Source organism: Balaenoptera physalus (assembly GCF_965194825.1).
Source record: "Balaenoptera physalus genome assembly, chromosome: 13".
Lineage (NCBI taxonomy): Eukaryota > Metazoa > Chordata > Mammalia > Artiodactyla > Balaenopteridae > Balaenoptera > Balaenoptera physalus.
Window position 1 is genome coordinate 18,100,784 of NC_138892.1, and position 15,577 is coordinate 18,116,360.

The 15,577-nt window shown below is 37.2% G+C and overlaps 1 protein-coding gene and 1 long non-coding RNA gene across 4 annotated transcripts in view; both read right to left on the reverse strand.

Annotated features, from left to right (window-relative positions):
• Positions 1 to 15,577, reverse strand: part of LOC309640621 — a 487,501-nt gene that overhangs the window by 407,330 nt on the left and 64,594 nt on the right. The gene's annotated exons all lie outside the window — the stretch shown is intronic.
• TXNRD1 (thioredoxin reductase 1) overlaps positions 1 to 15,577 on the reverse strand; it is a 61,203-nt gene that overhangs the window by 13,483 nt on the left and 32,143 nt on the right. For all 3 annotated transcript variants that reach the window (XM_082419467.1, XM_082419466.1, XM_082419465.1), the window contains 5 exons: positions 14,646 to 14,738; positions 13,982 to 14,058; positions 12,530 to 12,686; positions 5,974 to 6,081; positions 387 to 482 (listed from right to left, as the gene is read on the reverse strand). In XM_082419467.1, the coding sequence (XP_082275593.1) occupies positions 387 to 482; positions 5,974 to 6,081; positions 12,530 to 12,686; positions 13,982 to 14,058; positions 14,646 to 14,738 (531 nt within the window). The remainder of the gene's footprint in view (positions 1 to 386; positions 483 to 5,973; positions 6,082 to 12,529; positions 12,687 to 13,981; positions 14,059 to 14,645; positions 14,739 to 15,577) is intronic.

The following is a 15,577-nucleotide window of genomic DNA, read 5'->3' on the forward strand; positions in this document are numbered from 1 at the left end:
ATAAATCAGTCACCGGTATGAAATGTACAGTGTGGGGAATATAGTCAGTAATTATGTAATATCTTTGAATGGTGACAGATAGGATACAAACTTGGGTTATTACTGTTCTTTTTTGTTTTGTCATTATTTGTAGACAGTTGACAGCTTCGCTGGTCCCCTCTAATAAACACAAGCAGTTCTCAAGTTGTCCCTCTGGTTCCTTCCTCCAGAAAGTTCTGACTGCCTGCCCACTACATCCACTGCAGAGGGGAGTCAAGCAGTGTCATCATGGGCCTCGCCCTGGGATAATGTCCCAACAGGAGACCTACAGGTTGAACACTAAAGGAATGCAATGTGTGTACCATGTGAAAAATTAGTAGAAAGGAGTAAATAAGATTAGCACTTACACTGTCTTTGATATTGCAGACTATTTTTGCATAACATTTGTTGTTATCTCTTGATGGAATCGTCCATTCCAATGGCCAAAAGTAACTATGGAAAACCTAAGAAGAGGGAAGCACAATTTAGACCCATCATCTTAAGAAGTATGTCTGTCAAACATGAGTTGTGGTGTGAAGACGGTGGAGGCTCTTTAATGTTTAATTATTAGACTTTCATTAAACAATAAAATTCATGGAATACATAGGAACCTGGTCAGAAGGTAAATAACTTTAAACTCATAGTTGACAAGCCCTTTTGCCATAAGCTCATCCCTTAATTACATTTAATTACATTTCAACCTCCAACGAATAAACCTCATGTAACAACAACAAGAGCAAACAAATGAGAGAAAGAAGCCATGTAATTACTTGCTGTCTTGCATTAGGAAAAAAACAAAACAAAAAAACACCATCTAGCTACCTCATAGGAATGACAACTTTGGGCAAGAAACAAGTAAGGTGCCAGGAACAATTATAGCAATTATCTAGTTTTACTTAATACCTCCAAAAACATTTTCTCCTCTGAAATTATTCACCAAAAGTACTGAAGGAGAGAAGGAAGGAGGGAGGGAAGATGGTAGATAGAAGGACAAACAGATATCCTTACTGATATTTCATAAACTTAAGTCTTGGATGACTAAAGGGATTTTTTCCTCCTCCAACTGCTAGCCTCAATTCAAAACATATATGGTTGGCAGGATTTTTAAAAAGTACTGATTATGTAAACATTATATAACATTTTTTTATCTTGTAATATGATGTGATTTTTTTTAATGTGGGTTACAATACTGAATGTGTAGTACTGCAAAAATTACACCCAGAAAAAATTGATTAAAGCAATTACCCCCAAAGGCTAACAACTGCTGCGTTGTAAACATAAGCCTATGAGTAACTGTTTCCTATTTCCCTTGCATTTCACAAGATTTCAACTCAAATGCATTGTTTTTATAATAAAAAATGCAAATTCTAATAAAACGAATGCCAAAGATTATCTGTGAAGAAATACAGAATATATATATTAAGAACCTTAAAATTTAAATACCTTCTGATAACAATCTATCCTCAGCAAAAAATCAGAGAAAGAGACAATGAGTAGCGAAGAGATTCAAAATTCTATTTATAACAGTGAAAAACTGTAAATAATCTAATAAAAGAAAGGCTTACCAAATTACCGTACAGTACCCCTAAAAGGAAATATTGCACAAGTCATTTTTAAAAGCGGTGTTTTTAGAGGGAAATTGCTTGTGACTTAACATTAACTGTAAAGTACGACAGAAAACTGCACATAACTTAATCACGCTTAAACTAAAATATATATACCTACACAATATTATACACACACACAATATATAACATATACTTAGAGATTAGAATATGCAAAAATATTAATAGCAGTTACCTTTTCATGAATTAAAATTTCTGTTTTCATATTTTCCTAATTTTTCAAATTTCCTATGAGGATATACTATTTTTTACTATCAGAAAAGAAGTGTGTTTTTGTTTTTGTTTTTTTTATATATAGTTTTAAATTTCACTTGATAACAATACTTTCATTCACTGTACAATCACTAATAGACACAATATCTAGAAATATTACAGACAGGCAAACAAGCGAAAATTTGATATTTTAGGCTGAAAATCAGAAAGAGGTTTGGCTGTCACATGTAGAAAGCTCCTATTTAATACAGTCAACTCATGTTTAGCATTCCTAATGGAAAAGATGAACATAACAAATTATATCATTTTATTATTTTTCAATCCAAAAACTAACTTTCCTAATTTTAGAATGTAACCTGTGATTTTATTAAAAAAAAAAAAATAAGAAGGATCGCCTTCCAAAGCACGTTGGCTTTAGGAAAATTTTTTTTTTTTTGAATTTTTGAATTTTTTTTGTTTGTTTTGTTTGTTTTTTTATACTTCAGGTTCTTATTAGTCATCAGTTTTATACACATCAGTGTATACATGTCAATCCCAATCGTCCAATTCAGCACACCATCCCCACCCCACCGCAGTTTTCTCCCCTTGATGTCCATGTCTGTTCTCTACATCTGTGTCTCAACTTCTGCCCTGCAAACCAGCTCATCTGTACCATTTTTCTAGGTTCCACATACATGCATTAATATACGATATTTGTTTTTCTCTTTCTGACTTACTTCACTCTGTATGACAGTCTCTAGATCCATTCACGTCTCAACAAATGACTCAATTTCGTTCCTTTTTATGGCTGAGTAATATTCCATTGTATATATGTACCACCTCTTCTTTATCCATTCGTCTGTCGATGGGCATTTAGGTTGCTTCCATGACCTGGCTATTGTAACTAGTGCTGCAATGAACATTGGGGTGCATGTGTCTTTTTTAATTATGGTTTTCTCTGGGTATACGCCCAGTAGTGGGATTGCTGGATCATATGGTAATTCTATTTTTAGTTTTTAAAGGAACCTCCATACTGTTCTCCATAGTGGCTGTATCAATTTACATTCCCACCAACAGTGCAAGAGGGTTGGTTCCCTTTTCTCCACACCCTCTCCAGCATTTGTTGTTTGTAGATTTTCTGATGATGCCCATTCTAACTGGTGTGAGGTGATACCTCATTGTAGTTTTGATTTGCATTTCTCTAATAATTAGTGATGTTGAGCATCTTTTCATGTGCTTCTTGGCCATCTGTATGTCTTCTTTGGAGAAATGTCTATTTAGGTCTTCTGCCCATTTTTGCATTGGGTTGTTTGTTTCTTTAATATTGAGCTGAATCAGCTGTTTATATACTTTGGAGATTAATCCTTTGTCTGTTGATTCGTTTGCAAATATTTTTTCCCATTCTGAGGGTTGTCTTTTCGTCTTGTTTATGGTTTCCTTTGCTGTGCAAAAGCTTTGAAGTTTCATTAGGTCCCATTTGTTTATTTTTGTTTTTATTTCCATTACTCTAGGAGGTGGATCAAAAAAGATCTTGCTGTGATTATGCCAAAGAGTGTTCTTCCTATGTTTTCCTCTAAGAGTTTTATAGTGTCCAAGCTTACATTTAGGTCTCTAATCCATTTTGAGTTTATTTTTGTGCATGGTGTTAGGGAGTATTCTAATTTCATTCTTTTACATGTAGCTGTCCAGTTTTCCCAGCACCACTTATTGAAGAGACTGTCTTTTCTCCATTGTATATCTTTGCCTCCTTTGTCATAGATTAGTTGACCATAGGTGTGTGGGTTTATCTCTGGGCTTTCTATCTTGTTCCATTGATCTATGTTTCTGTTTTTGTGCCAGTACCATATTGTCTTGATTCTTTGTAGTGTAGTCTGAAGTCAGGGAGTCTGATTCCTCCACCTCAGTTTTTTTACCCTCAAGACTGCTTTGGCTATTTGGGGTCTTTTGTGTCTCCATACAAATTTTAAGATGATTTGTTCTAGCTCCGTAAAAAATGCCATTGGTAATTTGATAGGGATTGCACTGAATCTGTAGATTGCTTTGGGTAGTATAGTCATTTTCACAATATTGATTCTTGCAATCCACAAACATGGTGTATCTCTCCACCTGTTGGTATCATCTTTAATTTGTTTCATCAGTGTCTTATAGTTTTCTGCATACAGGTCTTTTGTCTCCCTAGGTAGGTTTATTCCTAGGTATTTTATTCTTTTTGTTGAGTGGTAAATGGGAGTGTTTCCTTAATTTCTCTTTCGGATTTTTCATCATTATTGTATAGGAATGCAAGAGATTTCTGTGCATTAATTTTGTATCCTGCAACTTTACCAAATTCATTGATTAGCTCGAGTAGTCTTCTGGGGGCATCTTTAGGATTCTCTATGTATAGTGTCATGTCATCTGCAAACAGTGAGTTTTACTTCTTCTTTTCCAATTTGTATTCCTTTTATTTCTTTTTCTTCTCTGATTGTCGTGGCTAGGACTTGCAAAACTATGTTGAATAATAGTGGTGAGAATGGACATCCTCGTCTCATTCCTGATCTTAGAGGAAATGCTTCCAGTTTTTCACCATTGAGAATGATGTTTGCTGTGGGTTTGTCGTATATGGCCTTTATTATGTTGAGGTAGGTTCCCTCTATGCCCACTTTCTGGAGAGTTTTTATCGTAAATGGGTGTTGAGTTTTGTCAAAAGCTTTTTCTTCATCTATTGAGATGATCATATGGTTTTTATTCTTCAATTTGTTAATATGGTGTATCACATTGATTGATTTGCGTATATTGAAGAATCCTTGCATCCCTGAGATAAATCCCACTTGATTGTGGTGTATGATCCTTTTAATGTGTTGTTGGATTCTGTCTGCTAGTGTTTTGTTGAGGATTTTTGCATCTATGTTCATTTTGCATCTATGTTTTTAATTTTTTTATACAGCAGGTTTTGTTTTTTTTTTTCCCAAATGAAAGCTTCTTTCTTTATTTATTTATTTTTGGCTGTGTTGGGTGTTCGTTTCTGTGCGAGGGCTTTCTCTAGTTGCGGCGAGCGGGGGCCACTCTTCATCGCAGTGCGTGGGCCTCTCACTGTCGCAGCCTCTCTTGTTGCGGAGCACAAGCTCCAGACGCGCAGGCTCAGTAGTTGTGGCTCACGGGCCTAGTTGCTCCGCGGCATTTGGGATCTTCCCAGACCAGGGCTCGAACCCGTGTCCCCTGCATTGGCAGGCAGATTCTCAACCACTGCGCCACCAGGGAAGCCCTATACAGCAGGTGCTTATTAGTTATCCATTTAATACATATTAGTGTAATATGTCAATCCCAATCTACCAATTCATCAAGAAAAGAAGTGTTAATAATGTGTTACTGATAGACTGATATTACCTGCTACTACTAAAGCATATAATAAAGAAAAGATTAAGAAATTTAAAATAGACTTTTATATTACAAAATTTACTCTGATTCACAAAATCTGGTCTTTTAGAAGGTTTTACTGGAAACTTTTTTCCCAAGTGATTTAAAACAGCAGACCCTTTGTGCAGCATTATTTGTATATATAAAAGTAGTTATTTTGTGTGCATTTTCCTTGACTATATACAGGATAAAAGGTGACTGGCAAAGTTAGTATAAATTAGAGGGTAATGGTAGGAAAAAAAAGTTAGTAAGACAGTAGAAATGTAGGTACTTTTTAGTTTCCTTCCTTGTATTTTTAACCATATAAATAATAAAAAGAAACCAGTAAAAGTGGTTTTAAAAAGTAGAACTAAGTATTACTGGGTCAACTGATAAAACTGATAAATGGAAGGCAGGTCAGATAAAAGTATTGTATCAACATTACATTGTCTAAAAAACAGTAACCACTGTGTGGTTATACAGGAAAATGTCCTTGTTCATAGGAAATACACATTAAAGTATTCAGGGGTACAGGGGCATTCAACTTACTCTCAAATGGTTCAGGAAAAAGAAATACACACAGATGCACAAAGACAGAGGAAGAGAACATGCAAAAAAGTATAAAACAAATGGGCAAAATGTTAATAATACATGAATCTGGATAATGGGTATACAGAAATTCTTTGGGCTATTTTTCAATTTCTCTGTATGCTGAAAGTTATTTTAAATTTTGGGGGGAAAAGTAGTAGTAAAGAGTAGAACTTACCTCAATATTTTCCTCCCCGAATTTCTCCACAGCTTTCTCTTCAGAAAGACCACAAGCACCATATTCCAAAGGAGTGAAAATGGTCGTTGGAACATTTTCATAGTCACACTGTTTCAAAATGGAGGTAAAGAGTTATGACAGAAGGAATTATAACTCAAAAGAGCATATACTTCAAAAAGGTTCAAATTTAGGAGAGGAAAGCAGACTAATAAAAACCTACTATGCTGACAACCATTAACTGATGTGATAAAATTTCAGCAGAGGTTTAAAGTCTGTTAATACTAGTCATGAATAAACGATTTGCATGGCTTCTCCACCCATCTACCAACAGATATTACAGGACATACTTTCTCTCCCTTAAATAAAGCAGCCAAAAACAACACCAGTGCACCCAATGCTGAAAAGTCTCCTATTATTAGTGGCAGAAGTTAACAGATTTTATTGGAAAATCAATCAGGCAATACAAATCAAGAGCCATAAAAACATTTAATAATTTTTGGCCCAATAACACCACTTTTAGAAATCTATAATAATAATTTAATATATAGCAAAAGCCACATGCATTAATCGAGCAATGCCGCAGTTCTCATCAATAGTGGCAATATTGGAGTGGCTTTAAAATGCAAATAAGGAAGTGATTCTGTAGTACATATTTTCAATGCAATCTTATGCAGCCATTAAAATGGTAATGAAGACCACAGCAACAAAAAAGTTCATGATTATGACAGTATTTCCAAAGCACATTTTAATAGGCATAGATGACAGAAGGGTTCTGAAGTCAAACAAGTTTGTAAAATGCTTTATTAAGCAAATAAACAGGTTTCTCAACTATCAGATTCCTCAGAGCCTTTGATATGTTGATGTGAATTGTGAAAATGTAATTATATAAGTGCCAAATATGTTTGCCAATGCTATTTGGTAAAAACCTACCCAGTCACATTTGGACACAGAGGTGAAGCCTAAATTTAAGCACTTAAAATATGAAAAATACAATTCTCCCTCTCTAACACAGTAGGGTGAAAATTTTTAAATGTGCCTCCCTCTAGAAATAGCATATATAGTCTTTTTTCTCTAAACAGAGCACAAATCCTTGGAATTCCGATTCAAAAGTAAAGGCAGACATCCGCTTACAGCCATAATGGACCAGGTTTACTTCCTGTTTTAAACAACTAAAGAACGGGACAAATATGAAATACTTTTTAAGACACTGGCTGGTAGGGTGTGCAGCACTGTGGTCCCTGTGAGAAGGGAAACAAATGAGGTGAGACCAGCGATTGCTCTAGTCTCCTGCCCAGAGCAGTTTCCAGGGCTTGGTGCAAAGAGAGGGGACAGAGTGCAGGGTCTTTCTGAGTTATGGAGACAGAGATCCAAGTTCAGGGAAGCCAATGTGGCCCGAAGCTGCAGGGCAGAACACCAAAGTGGGTGGAGCTGCACAAAGAAAACTTAAGATCTGCAGAGAGGGCCTCCTGAGATTTGGGCTGAGTACTGATCTGTAAATGGATGCCAGAGGAAAGCACTCAAGGGTGAGGAAAGAACCACTGGAAATCAGTGAGCCCCCAAATGACCAGAGCTCTTACAGGACGGGAATCAGTTTCTGTCCCCACAGGCCAGAGTAGAGAAAGAGTTCGTAGTAAGAGGAACGGGGCAGGGTCCTTGGAAGGGTAACAACTGAGTAGTGGAACTAAATTGGGCCTAAATGAAAGGCTGCTGTTGACAAACCCTAAAAAAGCTGAAAAGCAAGCTACACAAGGATAAAATTAATCCCTTGTAACATAACAGGCCACCAGAACAAAGTCCAACACTATATAAAGGAATTCAACAAAACCCAGCCCCCAACAGTGTAAAATGCACAAAGTGTGCATCCATCCAAAGTAACACGACATGCAAATGAGCAAGAACACACAAACTAATACCAAGAGGAAAATCAATCAAAAGAAACAGACATTGCAAAAGAGATAAGGGGATTAACAGAGGACATTAAAAGAGCTATTATAGGGACTTCCCTGGTGGCACGGTGGTTGGGAGTCTGCCTGCCAATTCAGGGGACACGGGTTTGATCCCTGGTCCGGGAGGATCCCACATGCCATGGAGCAACTGAGCCTGTGTGCCACAGCTACTGAGGCTGTGCTCTAGAGTCCGCGAGCCACGGCTACGGAGCGCGCGTGCCGGAATTACTGAAGCCCGCGCACCTAGAGCCCGTGCTCCACAACAACAGAAGCCACCGCAATGAGAAGCCCGTGCACCGCAATGAAGAGTAGCCCCCGCTCGCTGCACTACAGGGAGCCTGCGCACAGTGGCGGGGACCCAACACAGCCAAAGATAAATAAATAAATAAATAGTTTTTAAAAAAAAAGGAGCTATTATAAATGTGTTCTGTAGACTCAAGAAACTAGAGAAAAATAGGAATCCGCTGAGGAGAGAAAAGGAAAATATATTTTAAATAAGTGAAACTCGTAGAGATGACAGAAACTGCTTGAAGTGCAAACTACACAGAATGGGATTTACATCCCAAGACAGTGCAAAACAAAAGATCAGTGGACTTGAAGACATTGCAATAGGCTCTCTAAAAAAATAAAGCACAGAAACAGGGAGAAAAAACATGAACAGAGCATTAGAGACCCATTGAGGGAACCAACATTCATTAATGTGAGGCTGAGGGGGAAAGCAGAAAAATTAATTGAATGGCTAAACAATTTCCAAATTTGATGAAAACTACGAACAGATAAACCCCAAATCTCTACACACCACCAGCAGAATGCCAAAACATGCAATGATCAAAATGCTAAAAAACAGTGATAAAAAGAAAATCTTAAGAGGAACAAAGATAAAAATGATGGCATATTCTTTTAGAATCTATGCAACCAGAAGACAATGGGCAAATATTTAAATAAACACTGTACATCTAGAATTCTATATTCAGCAAAAACATCTCCAAAAAAAATAAAGGCAAAATAAACTTAAAAAAAAAAAAAGCCAAGGAATTCCCCTTGAGCAGACATGCACTAAACAATTGTTAAAGGAAGTTCTTCAGGCAGAAAACGGTGTATCAGACGGAAATCTGGATCCACATAAAAGACATTTTTTCTCCTTGGTCTAAAAATTCAGTTTCCAATTGGCTTAAATAGACTATTGTGGCCTAGCCTAAGAAATGTAATCTTTTTTTTTTTAAAGATGGATGGTTTTCTTTCTTTTTTTTTTAAATTAATTAATTTATTTATGGCTGTGTTGGGTCTTCGTTTCTGTGTGAGGGCTTTCTCTAGTTGCGGCAAGTGGGGGCCACTCTTCATCGCGGTGCGTGGGCCTCTCACTATCGCGGCCTCTCTTGTTGCGGAGCACAGGCTCCAGACGCGCAGGCTCAGTAGTTGTGGCGCACAGGCCCAGTTGCTCCGCGGCATGTGGGATCCTCCCAGAACAGGGCTCGAACCCGTGTCCCCTGCACTGGCAGGCAGATTCTCAACCACTGTGCCACCAGGGAAGCCCTAATCCTTCTTTTTAATACTTTATTTGGATAAAACACTTTGCAGTTTTCACAATAAACAACTTAATAAGCTTCTAGAACACAACCCATTCTCAAGTTGCAGATATGTGTACCGTGGTTTCTCTATAGTTTCCACATAAAATAGTTTTACGTTTACTGTAAAATTGAATTTACAAAGCACCACTTTAAGTAATAATAAAGATGCTAACATTTGCTATTTGTGAAAATAAAAGTAATTCAAGTGTTTGAGAGCAATTCTAAAACGATCCAAGAGACAACTACTGGTCCTTGGAGATGACAGCTGGAGTGCCCATCACACTGGGTTCTGAAGCTGGTACATGTGCCTTATCATCTGGCTTTTTAAAGAGCTTAGTGGAATGTCCATCATCTACAGGCTGACTCAGCTTTATGATCTGTTCTGTTTTTGAAATGATAAAAACATTTTTTTTCTTCCTTCATTTATGTATGTTCCCAAAATAACAGAATATTTAGTGGCAAATATTTTTAGCAGCTTTGAAAATGACTTTAATCATTACTGTTAAAAAGACTCATTTAAGTTTTTCCAATATATTTTCCACTTCATTTTTTTTTTTAATTTATTTTTTATTTATTTTTATGGCTGTGTTGGGTCTTCATTTCTGTGTGAGGGCTTTCTCTAGTTGTGGCAAGCGGGGGCCACTCTTCATCACGGTGCGCGGACCTCTCATTATCGCGGCCTCTCTTGTTGCGGAGCACAGGCTCCAGACACGCAGGCTCAGTAATTGTGGCTCACGGGCCTAGTTGCTCCGCGGCATGTGGGATCTTCCCAGACCAGGGCTCAAACCCGTGTCCCCTGCATTGGCAGGCAGATTCTCAACCACTGCGCCACCAGGGAAGCCCTCCACTTCATTTTATTTAGTAGAAGCACCTCTGTACTTGGTGGTGGATTCTTTAAGTCTTGAGACATCTGCTCTATCCTCAGCACGCTTTATAATCCATACTTCCCAAATCTTCCTTATCTCTTAGATGATACATTTTCATGGTAAAGACAGCAGTACCTACAATCAGATGTGGACTGGATTTATGCCTTGGCTGCCTCCAAGCATTGTGACCTTGGACAATTACCTAATTTCCTGTAAGATGTCAGCATTTTCCACAGCTGCCCTAAGGTGGAACGAGGTATGTGTATACAGCACTTATTAGCAGTGCCAAGCACGTCAAACATAGCCGCTCTCTGTCGCCTTTCCTCCCAACACTCTTACGAAGCAATGAATATGTTATCAATTTTGAGGGAAGGCACAAACACCCATGATTCAATTTGGGTTCTCTTAAAATCCCAGAACAGATTTAATTTAGGCAGGTGTTTATGTTAAGCTGAATTTTTCAACAGAGAGCTGCTCCTTTAAAAGGAAGGAAGGAAGGCAGATGTGGATCCTCTGACGTTCTCAGATATGTGGGAATGTTCTAATTAATGCATATTGGGCAAAATTAAAAGGATTAAAAAAAAAAATTAAAAGGATTACGCAGTTCTTTAAAAACAAAACAAAAATGTGTAATTTCCCCAAATACAATTAACCTAGATATCTATTAGCATTTCAGCTTTGTTTACTATATTTGAAGGACAGACTGGTGAGATTTCAAACTCAGGGACTTAGCACCACCTGTTTACTTTCCTGTTCGGTAAAGCACTTGTCATATTAGTTAGACTAAAAACGGGGGGGAAAAAACGAACAACAAAAAAAGAGTCCTTTAATTTCAATTTCCATTAAATTCTGATGCTGATAAAAGCTTAAGGCACTTTAAGAAAGAATTCGCTCTACCTGGCCAATGCTAGAATACAGTAGTATGCTCACACATAGAAGGATATGTCCAAAGTAAGTGGATTCACTAGATTTTTTTTTTTTAAGGAATTTTGTGCTACAATAATTTTAAATTTATTTAGTACCAAATTTTTGTATATTTGCCCTCTGGTTATTACTGGTATAAAAAAATCTCTTTCCGTTTTAGGAAATCACAAATACTCAAGGTCAAAAACAAATTAAATGCACCTCACATTTTATTTCTGAATACCCCTTTCTTGGTTCACCATTACTCAAAAACTCCAACAGTTAAAGAGGTAGTTAAGTTTATTTCAAATAGTGATATGAACCAACTACTATCCCCTGGATGATCAGGACAACCTTGGATTAAAAACCCTTTTTAACCTCAATCCTGTTATCCTCAAAACATATGCTACAATCCAAACCAACTCCAGGTACATTCAAAATGCTTGTCACAAATTCTACTAGCAGTATTCTTTGAAGTTTCAGTTGCTGTAACCAAACTAAATCAACCCATGATAATTTATGCACAAGGAAAATGGGTAGTGACTAAATTCTTTACAATCGATATTTCTAGAATCCTTTTAAAAAAATATTTAGGGAAGGAACGTTGGTAATGGGCAGGGGATATAAGGGAAACCTCTATACCTTCCTCTAAATTTTGCCGTGAACCTAAAACTGTTCTTTAAAAAGTCTTAAAAAACTAATTAGAGCATATTTATTCTTTTCTTGCCATCTAGTCCCATGAGACACACAACCAAGAGTTTCCATTTCCTGCAATGACTTTTAAAATCACTTACACATTCAACACTCCAAGAGCAGAAGATCTGTTTTTAGAAAGGACAGGGGAATAAAGCCTGAATATTGGTTTAAATAGCTCTGCACACTGACATTACTACCTAGATCCCCAAATCCTTTTGCAGCCTAGACAGGGGCCATAAAAAGATTTAGAAAATTATAACTCAAATTGGTAATAATGAAATTGATGTAAAATGCAACTATTAGGAGTATATGGAACATAATAGTACTGAAACTTGATTAACCAGGCTCATTTTATTCTTAGTGTGATTCTAAGAGTGACAATTTCCATAATAAATCACAAAGGTACAGTGGTCTTAACAATGTCTTGTCTGGAATAGAGTTAATAAAGCACATCTAGGATGCCATCATCAAAATAACTAAATTACTCAAGACCTGGAAAACTTCACAACCACCCTACACAGAGCACCGGGAGGTACCATTACAACAGCATGTCCGTGGTGACAGCCCCAACACTCACCTTGACAGCGGAGCCCCCATACAGCCTCTGCACCAGCAACCTTCCTGCCTGGATTGCCACTGGGGTGAGCTCCAGCTTCCCCTCTAACACATCGCCAATAGCATAGATGTAAGGCACGCTGGTCTGCTCTTCATCTGTGACAGGTATTTTTCCAGTCCTGCAAATTCATTCAGTTAAAATCATCATCAATTACCACTATTAAGTAAGTAGATCAAAATCCCCTTTCTCCCAAAGAAGCCCAAAACTGTGGCTCTAACTGAGGGCAATGTTCTCATGTATTACCAAAACAACAACAAAACTCAGAGGAACCAAAAGCGTAGAGATTCTAGCTATTCTGAAAATCAAAGGAATAAGAAAACTGTAAGAAACCCTGGAATGGGAAAAGTAGAACACAGTGGTTAAGAATGAATGAGGATTCTAAAGTGTGATAACCAGGTCTGTTAGTTATTACCTCTGCGATCTTGGGAGGGCTATTTAACATCTCTAAGCCTCATTTTCCCACCTATCAATGGGAATAATGATAATGGGAATAATTGTGAGAAGAAAAAGACATCATTTACCTTAAGGAGTTGTGAGGACTGAATGAGAATGTGTATAAAACATTAAGCACAATAGTCCATGGACCCCAGTAAGTACAGAATAAATGTTAGCTGTTAACATTATACAAAATCTAAACCTTGGCCCCAGTTGGAAACAGGCAAGTAGGTTATTAAAATGGTGGAACACTTGGTCTGCTAAATCTTATCAGACCTCCTCAACTCCCTTGTCTATCCAACCCAAAGGGGAAAGAAAATAATAAAGCAAAAATGCTCACACTAAGATTAAGAAATCTCTTCTGTATAAATGTTATTCCTGGAAGTGGGTAGAGGGGGCACCCTGTATTTTCAATTTCCAAGGCAGCTAGCCTCTCAGAGCACTTGTTTTTACTTGGATATAAGAAGGGTGATACTGGGAAATACCCCATGCTACTCCTGTAAGCAGACAACAGAGTCTCAATTACCCAGTGCAGTGGTATAGTCCAAAGGGATTTTAACTTATAAAACATCAAAGTTTTCAGACTGGTAGCTGTCACTAGAAATGTAGCGACCACTCTAGTGATCCTAAAACTTGGTAGCTTTGAACATGGTTCAGATCTGCATATTCAATGAAGCTTTCAAAGCACATACCAGCAATTCACTGGGAAGCTGGATCTTTTTCTGTACACATATACATTAAAGAAACAAAATGCAAGCCAGTGTATCTCTCATTTAGATTTTGAAAAGGAAAAAAAAACAAAAAAAGACAAACAGGAAATATCATGATTGGCACTGAAAGAAGAGTCTTCTAAGCTTAAAAAGGGAACGTTCCAACTATGGTAAAAACTAACTTTAAAATCTAAAACTCCAGTATTAATCGATCTTATAAATAACTGAAATAGCACTTAATAAAACATAATAAAGATTTTTTTCTTACTGTTCATTTAACTTTACCCCCAGGTTTTCTAAGCCAATTTCCCTTGTGCAAGCATCTCTTCCTATTGCCAGCAATACCTGAAAAATTATTAATATATAGTGACTGTTAATAGAAAGGCCTTGCATGAGTTATTTAATCATATTTTTTTGTTTATTAAGGCGATGTGATTCATTTTCCAGACCTGGAAAGACATATTCTACTAAGATAATAATGCAAGAGTTTAAACAAATCAAAATCATTTAAATTAAATCTTCTAAACATGATATAGTAAAAAGCCTTACCTATTTCTTGTTAAGAAAAAGGGAGTTAACAATTCCTTAATAAATCTAGCCAAGTATAGCGACAAAGACAGCATAGCCTATGACTGAAGTAAGTTATTTTTTTAAAGTGGTGGGCTGGGAAAATGAAAGAACATGGAGCAGAGAAATTCTAGCTCATTTTTAAATGTTGATACCTTTTAATAGCCATCTGATAAACAATATTTAAGTTATAGTGGAGGAAATTTGAATCCATCCCTGTACCAAAACAAATTATAATATCGTACGTAATAAAGGTGTCTTAGAATAGGAACAGAACCAAGGGTTTTGGAACTAGCAACCCAGCAAACATCCAGTGAGCACACTATTTGTTTTCTAATGAAGTAGGACCGAGGTCCATTCCTTACCGTATTATACTCTCCTTCGATGGTTACGTCACTATCAGTGGCCTTAGCTACCACCCTGAGTCGGCCTGGTGTCCCTGCTTCAATTTGTTCAACCTACAAAAGTGATAAAGTTTTACTCCATGATAAAGACATGTATCAATATCAAGATGGCTAATTATGTCCTCTCCTCCTATCTGGTTAACCCAAACTTAAAACACGAAACTTGGCTTGTAAGGTCTTTTATGTCCCATCTCCCTCGCATTAACGTCTTTAGGATGACATGTGGTTCTTTTATGTATTTCCTTCTTTCTCACTGCTTAATGTTTGCAAGAGGGGCTTTCCTTCAAATAGTTCTCAAATGGAATAAAATTCAGAGAGAAAGCACAGCAAAGGAGAAAGCCAGAGAAAGTACACTACAATCTCTAAAATTAAACCAATGACTTACTGCTTCTGCCAGGCTCCTATCTTATGACTTACCCAGAACCATTAATCCCATGCTGCTCACATTCGTAGATTCTCTTTTGACTACATATGTTCAGCTTTGTCAACAAAGAATAGACATGGAAATAGATCAATCACGATACAGATAAGAGCTAGAAAGCCCTAAAAAGCCCTAAAAATCATAGTGGGTGAGGAGGTATGTGGGCTTGTCATAACTAGGGGTTGTCTTCAGGTGAGGATGTAGGAATGGTGAGCAAGCCCTGGTACCTGTGCTCTGGCAAATGAGTCTGAACATATTAACCTACTACACATAGATGTCAACAGCCAAATCATGGGTTTCTGTACAATACTTACTCTGAAGAGACCCATAAAATCAACTGCAATTTCTACCCTACCTTTAAAATACAATACACTCTGTATGGGAAAACTGTGAAGCGTCATTTTATTTTCAACATCAACAAATAGTAAAGATTCCCTTCTAAAATGCCCTTCCTTTCTTACGTAGTTAAGCC